The 26,648-nt window shown below is 42.6% G+C and overlaps 1 protein-coding gene across 3 annotated transcripts in view; it reads left to right on the top strand.

The window, feature by feature from the left end:
* The window catches only part of FGD5 (FYVE, RhoGEF and PH domain containing 5), a 186,227-nt gene extending 166,766 nt beyond the window's left edge, over positions 1-19,461 (top strand). For all 3 annotated transcript variants that reach the window (XM_043979716.1, XM_043979719.1, XM_043979717.1), the window contains exons 13-21: positions 3,544-3,627; positions 5,719-5,798; positions 7,916-8,015; positions 9,163-9,300; positions 10,311-10,440; positions 10,654-10,784; positions 12,730-12,858; positions 17,703-17,851; positions 18,374-19,461. In XM_043979716.1, coding sequence (XP_043835651.1) covers positions 3,544-3,627; positions 5,719-5,798; positions 7,916-8,015; positions 9,163-9,300; positions 10,311-10,440; positions 10,654-10,784; positions 12,730-12,858; positions 17,703-17,851; positions 18,374-18,410 — 978 coding nt within the window. In that variant the 3' untranslated portion in view covers positions 18,411-19,461. The remainder of the gene's footprint in view (positions 1-3,543; positions 3,628-5,718; positions 5,799-7,915; positions 8,016-9,162; positions 9,301-10,310; positions 10,441-10,653; positions 10,785-12,729; positions 12,859-17,702; positions 17,852-18,373) is intronic.
* The last annotated feature ends 7,187 nt before the right edge of the window (positions 19,462-26,648 follow it).

The following is a 26,648-nucleotide window of genomic DNA, read 5'->3' on the forward strand; positions in this document are numbered from 1 at the left end:
CAAAAACAACAACAACAACAAAAGTAGAAACAGTATGGTTCAATCTGCATTCAGAATCCACAGTTCTTTTTTCTGGATATGGAGAACATTTTCCATCATGAGTTCTTTGGGATTGTCTAGAATCATTGTAGTGCTGAGAAGAAACTTACATTTTAGTGGAGAAACAATATGTGTATAAATAATTAGGTACAATATAATGTTAAGGGCTAAAATTCTAGCTAGTCTGTCTAAAATATCTAATGAGTGGTCGCCAATAAATTATAAGCTTTAGCAAGAGTTAGACTTTTAAGCATTTATTAAGAAGAATAAGAATTTGGTAAAGAGAGAGAGAAAGGCCTAGATTCCTATCTATTAAAGGGAGAGCGCATTTCTAGCTCCGCTCTCCACCAGAGTCCAAAAAAAAAGAGTGAGAGCGAGCGCCAGTCTCTTCCTTCCTCCTCCCACTAGCCCGCGTCACTTCCTGACGCCAAAGAAAAGACTCCTGGTCTTGCCCTCAAAGACCTTCGCTTCATGGGCGGAACTCTTCTACAGTAAGTCTCCAGCAGGTGGCGCCATTCCAATCGTTACAATAATAAATATAAACATTTTATTTTGGTTTTTGATAGCCAAGGAGGTTTCAGGAAAGACCACATGGAATAGTTACCATCTGAGCTAAGCTTTGGAGGAGGCTAGAAATTCTAGGCATGGTAAGTGCACTCCAGGCAGGGGAAGAGAGAGGAGATACAATGTCCATCTGTGAGGGACAGTTATTGGCCTGTTTGTCTGAACCACAGAATTCATGAAGGGGAGGAGTAATGTGTAAGAAACCTGGTGGAGTACTCTGGAGCTGGGTCATGAAAGAAAATAAGACCAGAGGATGTGATCCAAGACAGTTGAGGTCGACAGAAAGGGCTATAGGAGAGTACTGAGGTCTGGAGTGATCAGAGAATGCTGCTTGGAAAAGGCTCTGGTTTAACTGGGCCTTAAAGATTGTGACTGGGAAGAGAAGGATGTGTGTGTGTGGTGGGGGGGGGGGGGAGGGAGAGGGTCCCTCCAAGCAGGAGAAATAGTAGGCACAAAGATACAGAGGAATATGACAGGGAGACAACCAGACTGGTTTAAGCCTAAGGTATGAGTTGAGGGAGAGTGGAAAGAGAGTGCGAGATCAGATTATGAAGGGCCTGATACAGCAGAATAAGGAGTTGAGGTTTAATATAATAGACAATGGGGAGCCATTCTAGTTTCATGAGAAAATGACAGGAGTATCTTTAAAAAAAAAAAAAAAAAGGAAGGAAACAAGCATTTACTAAGTGCCTACTATGTGCCAGGCAGTTCGATTTACAAATATTATCTCCTTTGATCCACACAACAAATCTGGGAGATAGATGTCCACTTTACAGTTGAAGAAGCTGAGGCAGACAGAGGTTAAGACATAATGGGATAGGGGCAGCTAGGTGACGAAATGGATAGAACATTGGCCCTGGATTCAGGAGGACCTGAGTTCAAAGCCAGCCTCAGACACTTAACACTTACTAGCTGTGTGACCCTGGGCAAGTCACTTAACCCCAATTGCCTCACCAAAAAAAAAAAAGACATAATGGGATAAAAATGATACTTAGAAAACTGTCATATTCCCCCTCCCATTTAATGCTCCAGTTGGAGAAGTGATGAACGCAAACCTCCCAGGTAGTCAGGAGAGACCCAGGACCCTAAAGAGGTCCCAGGTGGGTGGTGTCCCAGGGGACATGTTGGAGAAAAAGACCTCAGGCCCTTCATCAGAAACATGCCTGTGGACATAGAGCGGCCGGCAGGGCCACCCGTTGATGTCTTCTTATTATGGAAGACCACCAAATATTCCTCTTTTTCCCGGATCACCAAGTCACAGGACAGGCCCTCAGCTCCTGGAGATTAAAGGTTCATTTTCCCCTTTGTGTGTGGTTCAGAGAAAAGAGGAAAGGAAAAGGCACCTCTCAACTGGCAATTAGCAAACAAAGCCACGCTGAACATTTAATAAAATCCTGGGATGCTAATCACAGTTGCCATGGCAGCGCCGTGCGCTGGGGGCAGGTTAAAAAAAATGGGAGGGAGAGAGATGAAAATATGCCCATTCTTAATAAATTAAAAAATCAGCTTTGGAGGCTGCAGGCTCAGCAGGGCATTCTGGGAAGCAGCTGATGGCAGCCAGAATCTGCACCTTTCCTCTGTCCCTGGATGGCTTAGAATAAGCCCTGAGTGCTGCCCATCACTCTGGGGCAGCTGGTTTTCCCACTGAATTGGGAACTCTGAAGAATGGCACATGCGCACATACCCCACACTCATAGTCAGGAGATACTGGAGATAGAAAGAGCCTTAGAGATCACCTAGTCCAAACTCCTCATATTACAGAAAAGGAAACTGAGGCTGGAGGAGGGAAGGTGACTTGCCACAGAAAGTAGATGACAAGTACAGGTCTGGAAATGAGGTCTCTCACCTCTTATCCTGGCCATGGTGTAATAGGAAAGAGCACTAGGTTTGGAGCCAGAAAATCTATGCTCAAATATTGACTCTATCCCTCATTACCTATGTGACCCTAAACCAATCCCCTTAACTCTTTGTTTGGGTCTCCATTTTGTCCTCCACGAAATGAGGGGATTAGAAATGGATGGTCTAGAAGGTTCTTTCCCTAAGATCCTGAACCACTTCGCTATAAAAGGATGGAGTTAAACAGGTTAGATGAAGTCTATGGTCCCTTCCACCTCTACATCCTATGATCAATGCATGGGTCAGTGGGAAGAAAGGTAGATTTAGTCAGGGAACCTGGGTTCAAATCTCAGCTCTACCTCTTCCTACTGTGTGACCTCGGTCAAGTTACTTAACTCTCTGAGCCTCAGTTGCCTCATCTGTAAAAGGCCAGTGGAACTAGATGATTCTATGGTCCCTTGAAGCCAAAATGCATACTGCTATTATTCTGTGAGCCAGCATTTCTTCTGCCACACTATTGCCTCCAGGATCAGTTTCCACTGGCCTCTCTGGGGCACCCACCAAACAGGTAATCAAATTCCTCCACCTCCTGATAGAAGCAATTAACTGTCTTTGGAAGGAAGGGTTCTGAGGTGACAACATTTTATTCAACTTGCTCCAATCCCAAGAAACCCACCCCCCTTAGGGAGAATCCTCTGGGTACAACGCCCCCCCCCCCAAAGAGCATGGAATAATAAATAAAGGACTGGACTTGGAATCAGGAAGACCCGGGTTCAAATCCTACCTAAGACACCTGCTGGTTATGTAAGTTTGGACAATCCCATCACTCCTCTGTGTTTGTTTCCTCATCTACAAAATGAGGGTATTGGACTGGGTAGCGTCCGAAGCTCTGTATCTCTACGCCTATGATCTATGAGGATGCGCTGTAGGCTGGTATCTTTCCACATTCACCATAGAGGCTCCTAGGAAGACAGTGAGATTCATTTCTCACATACCTCCACCCCCCTCCCAGAAGCCTAGTCTCCTTTCCCTCAGTAAACTGCAAGTCTGTGGAGCTCCATGGTAGGAAAACTATCCATCTGCTTTGTGTTTCTCTTTTTCTAGATGAGTGACGTCCTTCTTTACACATTCCCCCAGAAGGATGGTAAATACCGGCTGAAGAACACACTGGCTGTGTCCAGCATGAGGGTAAGCGCATGCATTAAGAACCTGTCTTGTGCCTAACTAGGCGCCAGGAAGAGACAACAGCGGGAGATGGGATTTCCAGTCTAAATGTGAAGATGAGATTTGGCCCCTACAATAAAGCACAAGAGAGGAGAGCCTAGGCTCTTGTGTTGGGCTGATTGAAAGCCCTTCACAATCTAGTTGCAGCCTGCGTGTCCAGGCTTATTGTACAATCCAAGCGAATTGACCTAATTGTAGTTCCCTAAATTCCACATTCCCATCTCCAGCCTCCATGCTTTTGCTCAACTCTATCCCTATACCTGAAATGCATTCCTTTCTCACTTTTGCTTCTTAGATTCCTTCAAGGGGTAGCTCATGTACTATGGTAACCTTTCCTGGTGCTCCCAGCTGTCAGTGCACCCTCCCTAAAACACACACACACACACACACACACACACACACACACACACACACACACTTTTGTATCTCCTAGTAGGAAGCCTCCAGAAGGCCCCTTGGAACTGTTTTTCCTTTTACCTTTGTTTCCCAGGGCTTGGTCTACAGCAGGTACTTAATAAGTGATTATTGAATTGTTGGAGTATGGGGACAGCCTCAGATACTTAATTAGCTGTGTGATTCTGGGCAAGTCAGTCCTCTGCCTCAGTTTCCTCATCTGTAAGATGGGCATAATAAAAGTGCCTACGTCCCAGGGTTGTTATGAGAATCAAATAAGATATTTGTAAAGTACTTTACAAACCTTAAAGTGCAATATAAATGCTAGCTATTATTATCATTGTCATCATTATTTAAGTGCAGAAAATGGAGAGATTAGTGTGAGCTAGAATCATCAAGGAAGGCTTCTTGGATGACATGATTCTGATATGGGTCTTGAAAAATGGGGAATCTTTGCATAAGTGGAGGAGAGGGAGGTGGGCATTCTGGGTGGAGAGAGAGGGAGAGAGGAGAGAGAAAGAGGAAAGAGAGAGGAGAGAGAGAGAGAGAGAGAGAGAGAGAGAGAGAGAGAGAGAGAGAGAGAGAAAGAGAGAGAGAGGAGAGAAAGAGGAGAGAGAGAGAGGGAGGGAGAGAGAGAGGAGAGAGAGAGAGAGAGAGAGAGAGAGAGAGAGAGAGGGAGAGAGAGAGAGAGAGAGAGAGAGAGAGAGAGAGACAGAGAGAGAGAGAGAGAGAGAGAGAGAGAGAATCCCTGCCCTCACGGAGCTTATATTCTCTTGGAAGGATAGGGTCAGGATGTGTACAGAAAAAACAAAATACAATACACTCAAAGTAATGCTATAACTGAAGGAGAAAATGCTAGTGATTGGGCAATCAGAAAAGGCCTCATCCAGGAGGTAGCCACTGAACTGTGCACTGAAGGAAGATTGTAGGAAGGTGCTAGGTCCCCAGTGGGGCTGAGCACAGGTTACAGGCGTAGCAGGTCTTTCTTTTTTAGGAATTTCTAAATTTGTGCTGGAATAGGTGGAGTGAGCTTAGACAATTTCCTTAGGTGGGAGTTTGCCTCCCTCTAGAGAATTTTCTGGGAGCTAGGGGTTAGTTCCAGTGTTGGACACTCCTTGGAAAAGTAGACTCAGTGAAATTTGGACCAGAAGGCCCCACAGTGGGTGGAGCCAGATAAATTTTGCCAAAGCCTTGGGGGGAGGGGAGGAGCCAATTGACAAAGGGGACCGTAGATGACTTTTGGAAAGGGGAAGGAGAGAAGGTTACCAGCAGCAGCAGCAGCAGCAGCAGCAGCAGCAGCATTTTCTTTTCTCCCTACCAAATGGCCAACCTAAACACAGAAGTTGTAAGATGAGGAGACTAGACTAAATGACCATGAAAGTTTCTCCCAGGGGCCTTGGAGGTCAGCAAGGCCAACTCTTGTCTTTTACAGATGGGGAAACATGCCCCAAAGAGGTTAGGTAACTTATCCAGTGTCACACAAGCTTATTGATGCCAGAATCAGGACCAGGATGCTGAAACTATGTGACTGAGTTTAAGAGTCTTAAACCTCATGGCGGTCCCTGGGGATGAACACCCAGTCAAGAGGGTGAGGACACTGGGTTATTCTTAAGGTACCATCCCCTACCTCCAGCCCTTACACTAGCACTTTTGTTTTTCCAGGTCAGCCGCCCTGTGATGGAAAAAGTCCCATATGCACTGAAGATAGAGTCAGCTGAGTCCTGCTTGATGCTATCTGCAAGGTATGGAAGAGTGAGAAGTTCTAGGAAATATAAACATTTCCCAAAATTCGAAGCCTTGGGGAAAAAAAAAACATTCTTGATTAAGTAGTTAAAAAAAGTTCTAACCCAACTCCAAAGTCTTCCAACTCTGTTAAAATTTTCTCAGCCAAGGTCTCACTGTGTAGGTCTAGCTACTGAGTAGATTAGGGTTAGGGTAAGGTCTTCTTGGGAGCCTACAGCAATTAAGAGCAGAGAAACAGCATTCCTAGCCCTTGCCTTATTATGAAACAGGGCGAGAACGCCATCTAGTGGACAAGGAAAGACCTCATCCCTTTGTGATTCTTCCCTAAGCCCAGCACCATCTTAAATTGGGTCATTTCCCCAGGGAAGCTCACATGCAGGTAGAAATTGCGTCCAAACTTATAATGATCACTTCCAAAACTTGTAGTAATGTGAGCCGTATGGCTCCACCAGAAAACAAGTTTTGAGGTGTCCAAATATGAAAATTGTGAAGACATCTCCTGTCAACAGTTCTTTCCTCTTAAACTTCCTCCTCCTCTCCCTCCTCCTCCTCCTGCCTGTAACCTTTTCCAGATAGCCAGTCAGTCAGTAAACACTTATAATGTGACTGCTATATGCTAGGCACTGTGCTAATTACCGAGGATTCAAAGAAGGGCAAAAGAGAGTCCCTGATCTCAAGGATTCTCAGCATAACAGAAGAGGGCATATGCCAACAACTATGTGAAAACGAAATATATACAGGATAAATTGGAGAACTTCAACAGAGGAAAAGGACTTGCCTTATGGGGGAAATCAAAAAAGGCTTTTTGTAGAGGGTAGAGTTTTGGTTGGGTTTCCAAGGAAGCCAGGGAGGGCAGGAAGTGAGGATGAAGAGAAGGAGAAGAGGAGCAGCCAATATAAAACTTCGAGGAACGGCTTATTGGAGGAACAGTGTCACTGGATCACAGAGTAATATAGGATCTATATACGATATCACAGAGTAATATAAGATATAAGAAGACTGGAAAGGCAGGAGAAGGACCAGGTCATCAAGGGCTCTTAAACCCAAGACATAGAATTGTATATTTTATACTGAAGATGACAGGGAGCCACTGGGGTTTCTAGAATGAGAGTGATATGGTCAGACTTGTGCTTGATAAAGATGAATTTGACAGCTAAGTGAAGGATGGACTAGAATGGAGAAAGATTTGAGTCAGAGAGGCCAACCAGAAGGATATTGCAATAGTCCAGGTCTAAAGTGACAAACGTCTGCACTAGTGTCAGAGGAGGAAAAGGGGCATGTATGAGAGATGTTTCCAAGGTAGAATCAACAAGAGCTGGCAACAGATTGAAGAGGGGAGGGCTGTAAGAGAGAGCACCTGAGGTTGGCATCTAGGTTTCAACCCTGTGTGATGGAGAAGATGGCAGTATTCTCAATGGTATCAGGAAGAGAGGAGATCTTAGGGGAGAGATGAATGGTTCAATTTGGACATGTTGAGCTTAACATTTGTGTGGGCCGGAGATAGCAAATAGGCAGTTAGAAATTCGCTTATGGAGGTTAGGGCCGGACAAGGAGACCTGAGAATCATCAGCATAGAGATGATCAGTGAATCCATGGGAGCTGATGCTCTCATGAGGCTCATCCCTATTAAGATGTTCCCTTCAAATGGCTTGTGGGATTTTCCTTGGCAAAGTCAGAAGCATTAATTTCCTTGAAGATCCTGCAAGATTTATCCAGGACCCAAAAGAGTCATAATAGACAATTACTCCCCTGGGTCTCCGTCTTCTCACCTGTAAAATGATGCTGCTGAGCTAAATTATCTCTAAGGTCTCATCCAGCTATAAATGTGATGATCCCCTACCAATGAGCTGTAATGGTGGCATTTCAGGTACCGTAACAGCCATGAGAAGTGTTTTTGGAGACAGGGGGCTGCCCAGTACTACTCAGATCTCACCATGGAAGCAGCCAAGTACTCCACCTTTATTTTAAAAAAGTCACTTCCTTAAGAGTGACTCACTCAGGATCCCAGGGCAAGAGGAAGTCAGACTCTGCTAGGACCCCTGGCTGAGCCTCAGGAACACAGCTGTTGCCGCCGGAACTAACAGCTCCTCCTTTCCCCCTCTGTTTGTGTCCACAGCTCGTGCTCAGAGAGAGACGAATGGTACAGCTGCCTCAGCAGAGCCCTGCCAGAGGACTACAAGATGCACACCCTAGCTGCCTTCCATAACAGCGTTGAGGTGAGCAGGGGACCTGGTGGCAGAGGAGAAGGCTGGCATAGGACAGCCAGAAAATTAAGATGGCATGCCATCTTCTGGCAAGATCGACCCTAGAAAGGAGAATGAAGGCAGCATTGGAGAGTACCGGGACCTGCCTTTGAGTCCCCCACTCCACCATTATCTAACTTCGTGACCTTGATCTAGTCACTTCCCCACTCTAGACCTCAGTTTCTTCCTGTGTAAAATGAATGAGGTGAATGAGAACATTTCTAAAGTCTGTTATAGCTTCTAAGACTCTGATTCTATAAGGCAGCATCCTGCCACATACAAGGATAATTAGAGTGCACATTTATACAATGGGCAATGTTTACAAAGTATTTCACAAAAGTTTTGTGGGGAGAGAAGCTGGTTCACTTCTGCTCTGGTACCCCCAGTGCCCAGCACAGTGCCTGGGAGCATAATAGGTGCTTGACTAAACAAATGTTGGTAGAACTAAATGCTGTTGTCAGATCGCCAGCCCTTGTCCCACCCTAGCCAGTGATGCTAATGCTATGACCATCCCCAGTTTCTATTACTGTCTATGATGAGGGTCTAGGGGAAAGAAGAAGAAGCGCTTTTCTCTCTCTCCCACCCAATGGCAACCAAGTCACACAGAAACATAAGCTACCCCTTCCTATATGGGACCCTGGGGAAACTACAGCTATGCATCTTACTCTTAGGTTAAGGTCAGACGATCTCAGAGCAAGAGAGGCCTTAAGGGTCATCTGATTCATCTCCTTCAATTTAAAGATGAGACAGGGCCAGAGAAGAAAGTGCTTTGTCCAAGGTCCCCTAGCATGACTAGGCCAGGACTTCAACCTCTTTGTACCACATTCATTCCCCTATTCCAGCTAGGGTTAGTTAGCAAAGAAGGGGAGGGCTTTAGGGCCCAGATGCTTGGCCTACACTGGCAACCACAGTGCCAAGGAAATCACAAGAGAGATCAAAGAAGCCTGATTTCCAGTCAGGAGGGATTTCCAGACGGGTTGGGAAGTCCTAGCTACCAGCTCAGTAGCAGTAAAAGGCAAAGACTTTTTGAGATCTACACGGTGGGTAGGAGGAAGGGAGGGGAATGAGGGGGATGGGGAAGAGAATAAGGCATTTTTTCACTCTCTATTTGCTGCTTTAGATCCGAGAAAGGCTTGGCATCTGCCTGGGTGAGAGGCCCCCTACCTTGGTGCCTGTGTCCCATGTAATGATGTGTATGAACTGTGGCTGTGACTTCTCCCTCACCCTGAGACGCCATCACTGTCATGCTTGCGGAAAGGTAGGTTGGTGGGCTTCTACGCTTGGCCCTGCCATCAGAATGGGAAGACAAGAGTCTATAACTTGTGTGACAAGAAGGGAGCAGGGGGGCAGCTAGGTGGCACAGTGGATAAAGCACCGACCCTGGATTCAGGAGGACCTGAGTTCGAATCCAGCTTCAGACACTTGACACTAGGTGTGTGACCTTGGGAAAGTCACTTAACCCTCATTGTCAGAGAGATAGAGAGAGAGAGAGAGAGAGAGAGAGAGAGAGAGAGAGAGAGAGAGAGAGAGAGAGAGAGAGAGAAGGGAGCATTTGCAGGGGCTCTACAGCCTGGGTCAGGGAAACCCACTCAGTCTTTGAGGTCAGAAAACTTCTAGGTAGTTGGAGGGGAAGGCGTCCTTAAGGAGGACTGAGGAAGAGTAGTTTGGGAAGGAAAAGACATGGATTAGCAGAGTGGGAGTGGGGCAATTTTCCTTTCCCAAACTAATCACGAGCCAACAAGATGAAGTTTCCATGGTATAGGTTTGAGTATAGAAATGGAAAAAGAAAGATTTGGAGTACAAGTGCCTGTTATGATTCCTTGGTCTGAAACCTTTACTGCTTATTTGACCATGGGAAAGTCTGTCTCTCTCTCTCTGTCTCTGTCTGTCTGTCTGTCTGTCTGTCTGTCTGTCTGTCTCTCTCTCTCTGTCTCTCTACACACACACACACACACACACACACACACACACACACACACACACACACACACACACACACACATTCTTTATACTAGTTTCCTAATGAACAAAATAAGTGACTTGTGCCATCCAGAAAAGAGGTCCTGGACTCCTCTGGGCATCTAGGGAACCGACAGACCCCTTCTCAGAATAATGTTCTTAAATGCATAAAATAAATTGCAGGGGGCTCCAAAGGAAACCAAATGTACTGAAATATAGTCATCAAATAAAAACAAGTTCACGGATTCCAAGTTAATAACCCCCGATCTAAATGGCTTCTAAGGCCCCTCCCGTCTTCTGTTGTTGCAGATCGTTTGTCGAAACTGTTCGAGAAATAAGTATCCCCTGAAGTATCTCAAGGACCGGCTGGCCAAAGTCTGTGATGGCTGTTATGCAGAGCTGAAGAAAAGAGGAGGGGATGTCCCAGTGCTGTTGAAAGGTAATAGAGATGATAAACATGAAGCCTAGCCAGAAGCCAAAGGAAACACTGGGAAGAATTGTTGGGTAGACATTAGCCTTGGAAAAAGCCAAAGCCCTGCTCTTCCCAGCCTAGCCACTGCGCTCCTTTCTGTCGTTCAGATCAGATTTCTCAGTTAACTCTCGTTTGCTTGTTTGTTTTTCTTCCCCCTTTCCTCCTTTTTCTTTGTTACAGAGCGGCCAGTGAGCATGAGCTTCCCCATGTCGTCATCCAGGTTTTCCAGTGGTGCTTTCTCTTCTGTCTTCCACAGCATTAACCCCTCTGCCTTCAAGAAACAAAAGAAAATCCCTTCAGCTCTTACGGAGGTAGGATCAAGGCTATCTAGCAAAACGCAATGAGAATCATTGCCAAGAAGGATTATTTGTGTGCATCGATGTAAACAGATGCTATTGGTCTGTGTTGGCATCTTTATCATTTGTTCTCATGTCAGCTTTCATGGGACAGCATTGAAGGAAATAACAGACAAATGGAGAATAATTCAGATGACTTTCATGCTCGTTCAACCCTGATTCCTTGGGCCTCTCTTAGCTTGCCCTAATCTTCCCTTGCAAAATCCTTTTTCACTGAAACTGAAAAGACTTGATTCTGGAAGGGTAAAAGGACTTCTTGACTGAAGAGGCCATGGAAAGAGATTGTGCAGTCCCCCTATCTATAATGCAAATTTGGCTCTGAGGGTGAATTAAAACTTAGCAGGAGGTGGGGGCAGCTAGGTGGTACAGTGGATAGAGCACTGGCTCTGGATTCACAAAGGACCTGAGTTCAAATCTGGCCTCAGATACTTGACACTTACTAGCTATGTGACCCTAGGCAAGTCACTTAACCCTCATTGCCCCACAAAAACAAAACAAAACACAAACACCTTACCAGGAGGTAGGGAAATATTTGAGATAAAGGAAAGGCAGCCTTCACAAAGAACAATGTTCTCAAGTCCCTTTGACATTGTTTCTCTCTCCTTCTTCTTTTACTCCTTCTTTCTTCCCCAGCTATAGCCTACACCTTCCAATGATATCTAGTGGTGTCCATGGACACCAGCTGAACATCACTGGCAGTCTTCAGTGTAAAAGAAATTGGCAACCCTTGGATTAGTACATTCTGGGGGGATCCCTTATAGAACCACAATTCTCTAACCCTAAGAATCATTAGGAATTTTTAGAAAGGGCTTGTCTGAATCAGACCTACATCAGAAAATTGCTATTAGTCAAAGGCCATCACCTATCATCTAGTTACTGTGTGTTTGATAGGATCAGTAAAAGTCCAGTGATAACTATACATTAGCATCACCAAACCCTTCACCCTCCCAATTCTTCCTGGCAAGTCCTTCTATGTGAACATCAAGATATATATCTTGTGACATATATCCCAGGCCATCGGCATGGGCTATTTTGAGTCTCCAAAAGTCCCATTTATTGTGGCTCACTCCATGAGCATATAGTTTCAGAAAAAAAGCAAAGGAAAACTCAACTTACAACACTAAGAGATTTTGGTTGGGGCTGGGGAGAGGAGTGGAGTTAGAGGGAAGGGAGTTGGCATCAAGAGTCTTTCTTTTGAGGTATACAGAAAAGTTTGTTATTGCTTCTTTCTTTCCCAAAATGGAGAAGCCTTAAGTTATGGGGGAAAGCACTGAAATAGTTGGTGTAATGGAAAGAGACCCTGATGCTGGAACTAGCCGTGCCGTTAACTCGCTATATAATCACGGACAAACCACCTCAACTTTCTGTGTTTCTACATCGCATCCCATGGTTTCTGAGCCCTTTCTCAAGCTCCAACAATGTGATTTCTAAGCATCTTATTGAGTAGATAAATGCCCCTAGGAAAGTCTCCGCTAAGAGCTGAGAAACTTTGAGTTCATATTTAGATGTCAGGAATATGGTTTCTTCTAAAAGAATGGAAGACATGAGTCTACATATGTTAAGTTGCAGCATTAGTCAAGAGTTGACTTCTAGATTGGAAGAAAATTTCTTTAGCAGTACCACAAGGGGGCAGCACACGTATGGGGGAAAAACCCAGTGTTGCTTCATTGCAAGTCTGTAATATAGATCTTTTGAGTTGTTCAGCTCCTTACTTTACAGAGTCTGGCGTTCTTCATGAATTCTTAGGATTTATTCAAAGCATCTGATTTCAAGCCATTTTTTGTATTAGTTTTCCTTTCTGCCTGCATCACATGTTCCATTCTTCACACTGTGATATCCTAAGTGGGAACTGTATCCCTAGCCAGTGGGCACCGTGACTTGTGTGCTTTAACCCTGACAGGTGGCAGCCTCCGGAGAGGGATCTGCTATCAGCGGCTATCTGAGCAGGCGTAAGAAAGGCAAGCGACACTGGAAGACACTTTGGTTTGTCGTCAAAGGCAAAGTCCTCTACACCTATATGGCCAGTGAGGTACTAAGACTCAGATCTGATGCCCCCTCTCTTCTCCCAGGGTGAGGCCCTCAGTTTAAGCTCAGTCCCTGAAATACCAACTTGAGATCAACACCTTTAAAAATGCACAACCCGGGGGCAACTAGGTGGCGCAGTGGATAAAGCACCGGCCCTGGATTCAGGAGGACCTGAGTTCAAATCCGGCTTCAGACACTTGATACTTACTAGCTGTGTGACCCTGGGCAAGTCACTTAACCCTCATTGCCTTGCCAAAAAAAAAAAAAAAAAATGCACAACCCACTGTCCAGAGTTCGAAAGCACTTACTAAATACCTATTATTTGCCAGGCACTGGGATAGACTCAGGCTACAGACAGAAAAGGGAGAGTCTTTGCACCAAACAGCATCCATTCTACTGGTGCCCTGGGCCATATTACAGTTAGTCTGTGATGAAGTCTTTGCTTTCACAGAGCTTGCAATTTCTTTGGAGAGATAAGACTTTACACATGTAAAACAGAAAACTGTGAGATAGTATAAAAGAACATCCCCAAGGGGCAGCTACTTGGTACAGTGGATAAAGCACCAGCCCTGGATTCAGGAGGACCTGAGTTCAAATCTGGCCTCAGACACTTGACACTCACTAGCTGTGTGACCCTGGGCAAGTCACTTCACCCTTATTGCCCCACCAAAAAAAAAAATGGGGCAGCTAGGTGGCGCAGTAGATAGAGCACCGGCCCTGGAGTCAGGAGTACCTGAGTTCAAATCCGACCTCAGACACTTAACACTTACTAGCTGTGTGACCCTGGGCAAGTCACTTAAGCCCAATTGCCTCACACACACACAAAAAAGAACATCCTCAACAGACCAAAGCCAAGAGTTATGGGCAGTAAGGAAGGTGCTTCGTGTGGGGGCTGGAGAAAACAGGATGTTTCCTGGCCCCAGTGTGTAGCATTCTCATTATCAGTACTCCTAACATTGCAGCCGAATGAGTCCAATTATTGTCTAGGAGACTAATATTCCCTTCCCTCAAAAAGGCAGCCTTTATTTCTCAATAAGTTCAGTAAGAGTAGAGACTGAGAGGTTCATTACTACCTAATTTATTTTAGTTATCAATGTGACCTTGAGCAAGTCAAGAGTCTTTTTGTTTTTGTTTTTTGTTAAAATAATGAGAGGCATCCTTAAAGCCAGAAGAGCTAGGTTCAAGTCCCATCTTTGAAAAAAATACAGGGGGAGAGGTAAGCTAGGTGGCACAGTGGACAAAGCAATGGCTCTGGATTCAGGAGGTCCTGAGTTCAAATGCAGCTTCAAACACTTGACACTTACTAGCTGTGTGACCCTGGGCAAGTCACTTAATCCTCATTGCCCTGCCAAAAGAAAAGGAAAAAAGAAAAAAATACAGGCTATATGGCTCTGAGTGAGTCAAGGCAAGCTTTTGAGCCTTCAAATTGAAGATAAGGGGTCGACTTTCATTGGTACAGGTATTTCCTCATCCAGAACTTTTCTATCCCAATAAAATAATTGAGCCAGGCTCTACTCTTCTGTTAAAATAGTAGCACCATTTAGGGTTAGTAAGAAAAATGACCATGGCTGGTAACAATCATATTTCAAATAAAATTGTTTCATTTATTTTGAGGAAGCAAATACTGAATTGTATCATTTATGTCCATTCAAATCTTTCTTACTGGCACCGCGACCACCATCTTAAGCTGGTGGGAAAAACTGATAGAGGCCAGACATTAGGTCCTGCTAAGGATAGCAAAGAATAAAACCTGTCTACAATGTAACTCTGCAGGACCATGAATTCCTCTTCTCACAGCTCACTTTCTTTGAGACGCGTGTTCATTGCACAATGTGGACTGATGATACCATTGTAAGTCTGTACTCACAGATATCAACTTTGAGCATGTTAAATTCCATACCAATTTTAAAAGGGTTTTGTTTGAGAACAGCTGTGCAAAGTACACCAGAGCATCACAAAAGGTTTTCAAGGCCAGGGAAAAGGCTGTGTTAATTAGCATGTCATTCCTATTCCTTATCCTGGACCCAGACTCCAGCAATATGGCTTTTGCTAATGTTGCCAATCACCTACTCTGCTCAAATCAACTAAATGAGCCAAACATTGAGATGCTGTCATTTGGAGGCTTACAAACTCAACCCTATATAGAAAATAAGAATACTGGCATCATCCTTCTCCTTCATTGCTCCAACCCCCACCATGATATTTGTTGATTTGACAATAGTAGAAAAAGCTAGGGGAAATGACCCATGCTTTCTCTACCCTGCTCTCTAAAGAAGAGGGTTATCCTAAATCAGCTTTATGAGAGGCACTGGCCCAGTCCTGGTCTGGCCTGAACAAGTTGGATACATGAATGAAGGATTTCAGCCTCCAGGGCTACCATCTGGTGCCTCTCAAAACCAAGGGATCTGCTTTGAAAAACGTATTTGCTAATTGCATTCTGACAGACTGCTGAATATTGGGTAGTTAGGCTCCTTTACACAGAGTACAGCTCTCAGGAGACTGCTTGGCTGCTCTTGCCACATTTGGTCTTTAAGCAAGGATTATGCTTAATTGTAGGAGTTTTTCACCCTGAAGCCAGTAGCCGATGCAGTGGACAATCCTTGCATTCCTCACTGAATACACTGTTTTTAAAAAAGCATTGCAGGGGCAGCTAGGTGGTGCAGTGGATAGAGCACCAGCCCTGGAGTCAGGAAGACATGAGTTCAAATCCAGTCTCAGACACTTAACACTTACTAGCTGTGTGACCCTAGGCAAGTCACTTAACCCCAATTGCCTCACTAAAAAAACAAAACCAAAACCAAAAAAGGCAACGGCTGCATTGAGTGAGCTGTCCAATCCTGTGTAGCCTTCCCACGTTCCCAGTTATTCAGAATTGGGGATATAGGATATTTGGGACTTTGATCATCTTTATTATGTAGAATGTGAACACGTTCATTGCTATCACCTTGAGAGGGCTGAAGATACTTACCAGGCCTGTTTAATCATTAGCCTATTGTACATTCAGTTTTATTAAGGAGGGATTATTAAATCCCAGTGTTGGGAGGTGATTTGATTTGGTCAGGGGCTTGAGGTGCAAAAGGCTCTGAGCCTACAAAGGGGAGCCAATAGGTGGGCAGTGGAAGTTATCCAGAGAGACCTAAGACAGAGCAGAGGTCCTGTCTTAACCCTAGAGTGGGGAGTTAACTCTATAGATTAGAATAGTGCAGTGCCCCCTTCTGGCCCCTACCTTTCTAGTCTCAGAAATGACAAGTCATCGGCTGTAAGGCCTCATGTTGCCAAACCTTAGACCATGTGGTTGAGAGTCTGTGCTGACACCATCCCTTTATCTGCAAGGTGCCATTAGGATGCACATGATAAGAGTATCTCTCTAAATGTCCGAAGTTTAAGCCTCTCTTTTCTAGGTCCAGTCCAAGGGGGTGGGGTGGCACAATAGCTCAATGGACAATAATCTGACATAATCCAATAATGCCTCACTCTCAAAATGAGACTTAATTCACTCCTCCTTCATGAGGCAGATACCCTGATCCAGGAGGTATCTCTAGCCCCTTCATTGGGCACATCCACACCCTCTATAGAGAAATGTAGTCCCAAGCAAAGGCTCACCGGTTTATAATTTCATCAAGTTGACCAGGCCTCCCTGATCAATCCTCTGATCAGTCAAACACATATAACTACAGAAGGAAAAATAAACTCATCTTGGAAACTAGAAAAATCAAGGTCTTAAGAGCAGCCTGGGTGACATTACTTAAAAGATATCTGCACGTGGATGAGCCCTCAAATGAAGGTGAAAATAAATATAGCTTCAAAGTCATTTATTCCAGAAACATAAATTTATTCTACTGACCAGAATCACTTTCAGTTTTAATTTAAAAAGTGGGGGAGGGTGGGAGCAGCTAGGTGGGTCAGTGGATAAAGCACCGGCCCTGGATTCAGGAGGACCTGAGTTCAAATCCGGCCTCAGACATTTGACTAGCTGTGTGACTCTGGGCACATCACTTAACCCTCATTGCCCTGCAAAAACCAAACAAACAAACAAACAAAAAACAGGGGAGGGTTTGGTATGGAGGTTTATCAGTTAAACATTTTTCCATCCTTGAACTCATACATGAAAAGTGAAGGCACAACAATATCCCCTCATTGCATGCCTGCAATCTAATCCTCCTCGCTTGGTTTTTGAGTTTAAAAAAATCACCACCAAATAAACCAGAAGTGCTTACTTTTCAAGAGCAGCAGAAACCGTAGGCAGGATGACCATTTAAAAAGCTGCCCATAACACTCCTGCCTTTCTATCACAAGAATAATGAGTCTTCAGGAGTCAGATCTGAGCTAACGAGAGGATATATTAGTGAGGACGTGATCGGTACCAACTCCCCTTGGTTATGGTGCCTTGTCCTCTGCTCCAGATATGGGTACAGTGTATTGTAAGGCTAGTCCCACTGTCTACTTCTGTGCTTATAACATACAAAGCATATGTCTAACACAACTCAATAAACATTTACTGATTGTCTACTCTGTGGAGTGAGGAGATCTGGGTTCAAAACCTGGAATGCTTGCGACTTTCATGACCCTGGGCAAGTCATGACCTACATGGGCTTGAGTTTCCTGATTTGAAAAGTAGACCACATAGCCTTTAAATTCCCTTCTAGCTCTAAGTGTACAAAGTCTGATGTGCAAAGACATGGCATGTACAAGCCCTGGGGGAGATACAAAAATGAATAAAACACAGTTCTCATCCTGTTACACGACAGTAGAATGACATATTCTGGGTCTTCACCAACAATAATGATAACACAAGTGCAGTGCATATTTGAAGAAAGATACCTAACATTATTTTTCCTTCTACCTCAGGATAAAGTAGCTACCGAGAGCATACCTTTGTTGGGTTTCACCATTGCCCTAGAAGAAGGAAACCGAGAATTAGGACTTGTTTTTCATCTTTACCACAAGCAAACTCTGTTTTACAGCTTCAGAGCAGAGGATGCCAATTCTGCACAGAGGTACTAAGAACTAACTAGCCTAGGATCATAGACCCTTTCCCCCCTACCCCTCATCCCTCAAAGGGAAAGGACCCATTCATTATTCCTTGAGCTTCTTACATCCCCTAACAACTAGCAGTACAACTGACCGTGACTTTGTCATTATGAGAATTCCTGTCTTTATAACCAATTGACTAGGATGTTATAGAACAAGGAAAATGAAAGCATCCTTGGTGTTTGGGGATTCCTTTTATACTCTCAATACCATACCGTTTTAGGTGGGAGGAAAAGATTTTGAACTTTGGGTCTGAAAGCCTGGGTTCAAAACCCAACTTTAGCCGATGGCTGTCTATGTGATCTCGGGCAAATCATTTTACCTCTCCTCATCTATGAAATGGGGATAATAATCCCTGCCCTGCCTACTTTGGCCCTGTACGCACAGACCACCATGTACACATAAAGTGCTTTGTAATCGGAAACATAAATGTGAATAATTATTACTATCCATCTAATAAAACGTGCTCCTGCTTCTCTGTTTTGCAGATGGGTTGAAGCCATGAGAGATGCGACTGTATTATAGCAGTTATCATTCAAGTGGACTTGGACTACAGACTCTTAGATTTATATAAGTCCCCAAAGACCCTTCTTTAAGAAGCTCTATATGGTGTATCTCAATTCATCTGGACGTACACACTGGATTGGAAAAGCGGGTCTTCTTTTTTTTTTTTTTGCTTCAACCCCCTTTGATACACAGTTTCACAAGTGAAAATTTTAATATAAGTAATATTTATGCCCCCCCCTCCTCCTTTCCATTTTTACATGTTCAGCCTATGCTCTAACTTCCTTCTTTATCCATTAGGGAGCTGATTCAATGACATAAGGATATGGAAAACAAACTTGATAAAGAGAATTGTTAAATAAGTCAGATACATAAGCAGTATTGGATATTTAGTAGAAAATGAGGCTTTTAAAGTTTTCCTTATTGTGAAATACTATCGACTCTTAATTTGGTGGATTTGGGTGCCTACGGTGAAGTAAAAATGATGCAGAAACAGCCAATCTCATTTAAAGCACTTTATTGTTTTACTGAACTGTAATCTATATTGGGTTGTTGTTTTTTTCAAGTAATTTACTTAAGTAAATAACAGATAGAGTCCTGTGGACTAATTTGCCACCAGTACTATTCCAAGTACTAGCATAAAATTGTATCCCGCAAATGAGTAATCATTCTTCCTTACAATGAGGGAGCAAATGCATGTAGCACCCTATGATACAGTAGAATATCTGTAGTTCAGTGGCAAGGACTGGAGTATTTTCTCTCTTCCCATTTATAAATGTTACATAAATAATGGAATAATTTATTGAGTGAAAGACTTCTTCCTTCCCACTGAAGCACTTAAAAATGCACTACTCCTGAAAACTTCCATGTTAGCTAATGCCACCTCCCCTGAAAATTACATCAGAGACCCCAAGAATCAAAGGGATATTTTAATTTATTGTATGCCTTCCTACAATTTAAATCTGATGCATTCTCATTGTTAGAATTGTATTTAATAGAACCTATACTTACTTTAGAAATGGTAATTCTACTTTATTAAGGCCTTCTTTGTTTAGAGAGAGAGAGAGAGAGAGAGAGAAGAGCAAATGCAATAGGTTAATTCATTTTCTTAGCAAATGGTTCTAGACATTTGGAATGAGCCTAAAGTACTTGTTAGAAAGTGCTTGGTGGAAGATGCTTCTGATCTCCTGGGGCTAAAATCATCTTGTGCTGACTGCTGTTGGTCATTAGGCTTTCCAAGTTTTATACATACCTATGTATGTATCAGATTGGGCTGGGGTGGGGGCCAGAGGGAGGGATTCATGTTATTCTCATTGCAATAAAAAAACAATCTAGCATATTTTACTGAATAATCTATCCAAAAAACCCAAAAGACATTTATGTATAAACCTTTGTATAAAGTACCACTTCAGAAAATTAGCCACATTCAACGTTTTCAGGGGAAATTTTCCTTCCTAATTTGCCTTTCTTTCTTTAAATGTTTGCATTAAAAGTTGAATTATTGATTCAAAAGGTAACTGATTATATACATTTATTATTTTCTCTTTGGAAGTCATTAGTCATCAAATTTGTTTAGATGTCTTCAATGAAGCCATTAAAGCAAATCACAATTTAGAAAAGAGACAGTTATCATTTCTACAGGTTGCATTACTGAATATGACAAACAACACCTGTCCAACCAGATACCATATAAGAAACTTCATATTTTCCTAACCTACTACTTTTGTTCTCTGTCATACACACTAAGTCTAATTTCCCTCTAGAGGAGATATGACATGCTGGATAGACAGATGGTCTCAGAGTATAGATGACCTGGGTTCAGGTCCCATCTATGACATCTCGGCTGAGCCCTTTCATTTTCAAGTGTCCCATAGAACTCTAAGACTCTAAGTCACCTAACAGTGGCCAATCCACATTGGTAGGGGGCATTTCCTGAAATCACAGGTATAGACCAAAAGAAACAAACCAAGCAAATTATTTCTGGTCTTTTTCATACATAGGTGCTTTATTCTTATTTTCATACAATTGTTCTAAGAGAATAATAATATCCAAGTGCTAACATTGAGTATAATTTCATGACCAACTATGTGGCAAAGTGGTTTGGAGTCAGGAAGACCTGAGTTCAAATCCAGCACAAGATACTTATTGGTTATGTAACCCTGGGCAAGTCACTCAACCTCTCTGTGCCTCAGTTTCCTCATCTGTAAAATTAGGAGAATGATAACACCTACCTCCCAGAGTTGTTGTATGGATAAAATTATTTATTTTAAGGTACTTTGCATACCTTAAAATGACATATAAATGCTAGATACTGTTATTATTATTCACCGGCAGGGGTAACCTGAGCCCCATGTCCATTTGACTGCCGGTCTGTCCTCTGGACTTATGTTTATGACATTTGCTATTCTACTAGGTCTTCATATATTGATTTAAGCCTTTCTGTAGTCCTTTTTTGCTGCCTGGTCTAATTTCTTACATCTGTCCCCAACGCTTTATCTATTAAGCTTAATTAAGACTGTCAGGCATTATAGTAGATGTGAAATGCTAGGGGCACCTTGTCTCTACCAGCCTCATAGATCTTGAATGGCTGCAAACTTAACTGCGGTTTTTTATTACTCACTTTTTTTTTATTATTTGGGGGGGGGCAGGGCAATGAGGGTTAAGTGACTTGCCCAAGGTCACACAGCTAATAAGTGTCAAGTGTCTGAGGCTGGATTTGAACTCAGGTCCTCCTGAATCCAGGGCCGGTGTTTTATCCACTGTGCCATCTAGCTGCCCTATTACTCACTTAATCTCAGAATTTGAGAGATGAAAGGGACCTCCTGGTCCAAGCCACGGAATCCTCGAGCACATCCAGCCTCTACTTGCAGGCATCTAAGGCAGCCCATTTTACCCCGTTTGTTGGGAAGTTTCCCCACCCTGACATCAAGCCCAAACTGATCTATTAGAAACTTCCATCCATTGTTCCTGGTCCTACCCTCTGGAACCAAACAAGACAAGTTTATCTAATTCCTTCTCCCCTTGACAGTCCTTCCGATTCCCCTCCTCGCTCTCCTCCAGCAGAAACGAGCCCATTTCCTCCAACCGGCTCTGCTGAGACATGGACTCAAGGCCCATCCATTCCTGGCTGCACCCTCTGCCTGCTCTGCAGAGCACAGCAGGGCCAGGCTGCACAGGAGAATGAAAAGAACATCAGATTGGCAGACAGAAGCCCCCAGCCACTTACCAGCCCTGTGCCCTTGACTGAGTTACATCCTCACAACAAAACTCACTTTTATTTAGTATTTCATGGCTCAAAATGTGCTTTCATGGGGGAAGTGAAGGTAAAGAAAGGAGGGAAGGGAATAAGCACTTGGATAACACCAGCTATACGCCAGGCACCGTGCTGAGTGCTTCGCAATCATTATCTCATTTGATCAGGGGGTCATAGATGTACAAGTCGAAGGAAATCCAAAGGTCATTTGGTCCAGTTCCTTCATTTAGCAGCTGAGGAAAATTCTGAGGAAAGGCAAGGTACTTGTTCAGGGTCACACAGATAGTAAGTTTCAGGGGCAGAATCTGAACCCAGGTCTTCTGACTCCAGAGTTAGAGTGTTCCATTTTAGCAAACGATCTCCCCTTATAATTATACTTAAGGAGCTTCCATTTCCTCTTCTGGTAAATAGGGAAAATAGACTTTTTCCTTACAGGAAAATTACATTTGCCTTACAGGGCAGTTTGAAAATCAAGGGAGATAATTGATATGGAAACACCACAAATCTTTTTTTTAAGTGAGGCAATTGGGGTTAAGTGACTTGCCCAGGGTCACACAGCTAGTAAGTGTTAAGTGTCTGAGGCCGGATTTGAACTCAGGTACTCCTGACTCTAGGGCCGGTGCTCTATCTACTGTGCCACCTAGCTACCCCATTTTTTTTTTTGGTGGGGCATTGAGGGTGAAGTGACTTGCCCAGGGCCACACAGCTAGTGAGTGTCAAGTGTCTGAGGCCTGATTTGAACTCAGGTCCTCCTGAATCCAGGGCTGGTGCTTTATCCACTGAGCCACTAAGCTGCCTCCAAAACACCCCAAATCCATCAAATACTATACACAAAAGTAAGGGATCACAAAATGAATTTCAAAGTGTTTTCATATCCATTTTCTCATTTGAGCTTCAAGAGATAATATAAGAAATATCTATCTTGCCCTTTAGAACCAAAGAAAAGATAATATCCACAGTTAAACGGAACTGGCTAAACAGGAAAACAGCAAGAAAGAAACAATTGAGACTTAATTCCTTCCAGATCCTTGGATCTCCCTTGTCCCACACAAAGGATCTGTTTCATTTTTAATTAACATCCTATGAACATATTCCAAATAATCTGTAGGCACACTGCTGCCAATCCTTCATAGGAGTGGATGGCAAATGATATCAAGCTATGACAGAGTTGCAGGACTTGAATTCAAATTCTACTATGTGTCTGTGTTACCTTGGGTGAATCACTTTACTTTTCTGGGTCTCAGGTCCAAAACTTAGACTACAGAAGATCTCTAGGATCCTAGGATGTCTCATAGAAAAGGCAGAGACCCTCGAAGGAAGCTTTGATTGGTGCCAACTTCTAGAAACTGATAAATATCCAGTGATTTCATTTTTAACACAACATACCCGTCAACTTAGAATATTTTTACATCTTTCCAGAACTTCAGATTAAATGAAAAAAAGAAACAAACAAACCCAAACCTGGATTCACCTTGACTAAAAGTGTAATATAATATTTAAACTGCTAATTATGACTAGTTCAAAGTACACTACAATCCATAAAACAACCGCATATAAAAACTACTGTTGGAAGTAGGCCGTGAGTACCAAGGGTGCAAGAGGCTTTTCCATATACAAAGACCCCCAATCAGTGGAGAATAAATTATTTCCCTAACATTTGCCCACCAGTACCACACACCTGAGGGCTTACAAAGCACATAGCAAATACTGGGATCAAATGAGATCGTAGATGGAAAGAACTCTGCAAAACTTAAAGCACCATACAAAGGCTGTCTGTTATTATTACTAGCATAAAATCATGCCCTGAATGTGTATAAATGACTCTTTCCCTGAAAATAAATGAATGTATGAAAGCATACTAATGTCTTCACACTCATCAGGATAGTGTGCCAACCAAAAACAAAAGTGTAGACAAAAAAAGTGTCAAGTTAAAATGTCTACCAAAGAGTTTACTCCATGAACCTGGCTTCTAAGTGCTAGGCTAATCTGTCATTGACCACATACTGGTCATTCGGAAAAGGTAGAAGTTAATATTACACAGTAAAAATAAGTTATACATATATATACATACATATATACATACATATACATATATATATATATTTGCGAGGCAATGGGGGTTAAGTGACTTGCCCAAGGTCACACAGCTAGTAAGTGTCAGGTGTCTGAAGTCAGATTTGAACTGAGCTACTCCTGAATCTAAGGCCTTATCCACTGTGCCACCTAGCTGCCCCCAAAATAATATATTTCAAACAAAAGAATGAAATGAAAATTCTTAAGAGGATTGATTGTCTCTTTATCACAAATGCTTATTTTGGAGTCAAGAAACCCTACAGATCATATAGTCCATAACCCTGCATATTAACAGGCCTCAATGGGCTGAATGACCTGTCTAATATGATTCACTTAGCTAAGGAGGAGCAGTCAGGACAAGAAATAGGTCCCCTTGGGGCAGCTAGATGGCGCAGTGGTTAAAGCACCAGCCCTGGATTCAGGAGGACCTGGGTTCAAATCCGGCCTCAGACACTTGACACTTACTAGCTGTGCGACCCTGGGCAAGTCACTTAACCCCCATTGCCTAAAAAAAAAAAAAAAGAAAAGAAATAGGTCCCCTTGACTCTTGGTATAACATTCCTTCCCATGCACCATAACCCTGTAAGTTAAAATCTGGAATGCTAAGAGTGGTGTAGATTTTTCATTCTACCCTTAATTCAGAGCTACTATTAACAGATTATCTGGGTCCATACGTACCCAGTTGTGTTAAGTTCTAACAAGACTCATACTCAACCAATAATGCTGCATTTGTGGGGAGTGACTAATAAAGGGCTGTGGTACAAAGGTGACTTTGCTGACAAGTTGGATGAAGGCAGAAAGGTGTGCACACCAATAGGCATTGAGCTCTGTTATCACAATGCTCTGCTGTGAAATTTGTAAGCATCCTTTCCATATTTTTTTTTGCTTAATAGAGTATGCAGGGAAGGCAACTTGAATAAATTGATTTTTAAAAAATTATCGTCGAATGTGTTGATCCACCATTCCCAAATAAATACTAACCTCAACTGTGTAACAGCTTCTTGGTTGCTTGGAGGTAGGCAATAAGCGTAAGGGCCTGCTATGAAAAATTTTATGACATCTGCCTTATGACTAACAAACATGCCACAGCAGGAACTCCCCCCTCCACCGCCACCACACACACACACAAAAAAACATATTACAAAAGCTTCTGTCTACCAAGGGCTAATTAATTTTTCATCTCAACCAATAAGAAGTATTTGATTTATCCTAAATTGGGGAAGTACAAGATATTCCATAGGAGATTCAATTTTGCACTTTATTTTCCAAAAGTCAATAAATACTTAAATAAATGTCATAAGTCATCCAATATTTACTTTGTGTAACTGTAACTATCACATGCTTGCATCTTCCTCCTATCATATATAGTAGATGACACTTGTCCCCCTTGTCTCTGGGAAGATTCTTAGGTTTTTTGAAAAGTGAAAGATAGACAATATGCTTTTAATGCAAATTTTAGAGCTATGTAATATTTAATTCAAAAATCCAAGCCCGGGGGCTTTTTGGCAAAATAGCTTCATTGCAGTTTTTTCACCCCCTCATTCCACATATGTTCAGACTGAACAAGTTTGAATCACCACAGCTACTTCCTGAACAACGATTATGATAAAATGAAAAAGAATGTATAAGGTTCCTGGTCATTATATTCCTACCTCTCAAACACTCTAATAATCTGAATTTTTCCAATGAAAAGGCCAGACGATTATTCAGGAGCTAAAGGCTATGCTTAACTTTTATTTCACTTTCTATATCAGACCAAAGAAGTCTATTATTCAGTGAAGTATAAATTCTACATTCTTACTGCTAATGGACATTCTTTCAGAGATAAAGCAATGTGTTAGTCCTAAGATTTACATTTTCTTTTAAATGTCATTTTTAAGTTCCCCTTAAAGTGGCAAGACGTGAAAAAAGATACTATTAAATGAAGGATGGGGGGGTGGGAAGGTTGATTTTCAGGGACTTAATTGGCTGTGCAAATCCATTTGCTAGAAAATGTCAAACATCACCCATAGGAATCATATTATTCTATAACATGATTATTTATAGTTAGGTTGTGGGTGACTAGTATTAATAAAAGGAATTACAAGAAAATGCTGTATTGTTTTTCTAAGTATAATTTCCCCTATATTTAGCACCTCAATTTCTATACTTGACTAAAACACAAACCTAGCCACAGGATACTAAATGTCATGAGAATTAATCATAAAATGGGTAGCAATATGTATTTTGTGGTAATTAATTCAAATCAGACATCTAATAAGAACTACTTCGTTAACTAAGCTGATAGTGACACTACACATGTTTCTTTAGTAAAATGAAGGGGTTATACTGGAGGAGTTCTTCACTTTGTGACAGTCTAGTGAAGCCTATGGACCCTTTCTCATTACAATGCATAAGATAAAATATAAAGGATGCATATTATATTTAAGTAATTAACAAAAATATCTTTTTTTTTCTTTTCTTTTTTTTTAGTGAGGCAATTGGGGTTAAGTGACTTGCCCAGGTCACACAGCTAGTAAGTGTTAAGTGTCTGAGGCTGGATTTGAACTCAGGCCCTCCTGATTCCAGGGCCGGTGCTCTAGCCACTTCGCCACCTAGCTGCCCAACAAAATATCTTTTAAAAAACAAGTTCCCAGACTCCAGGTTAAGAATTTATGGACTAGGTGATCTCTAAGACTCCTTCTGGCTCTACATTCTATAATCTTACTTGAGATTAACAAACAAACAAAAAACCCCACCAAGCACACAAGTATGGGAAGGGGAAAACTGGCTATAGGCCACTGTTCAGGTAAAAAAGAAGTGGTATTTTCAACAGTCCGATGAGTCATCAACTGTAGCCTAAGAGCTCAAATTCAGGCTGCACTCAAAGGACAGGCTGCTAGGTGGCAAAGTAGATAGAGTGTTAGTCCTGGAGTTAGGAAAACCTGAGTTCA

Source organism: Dromiciops gliroides, chromosome 1, assembly GCF_019393635.1.
Source record: "Dromiciops gliroides isolate mDroGli1 chromosome 1, mDroGli1.pri, whole genome shotgun sequence".
Classification (NCBI taxonomy): Eukaryota; Metazoa; Chordata; class Mammalia; order Microbiotheria; family Microbiotheriidae; genus Dromiciops; species Dromiciops gliroides.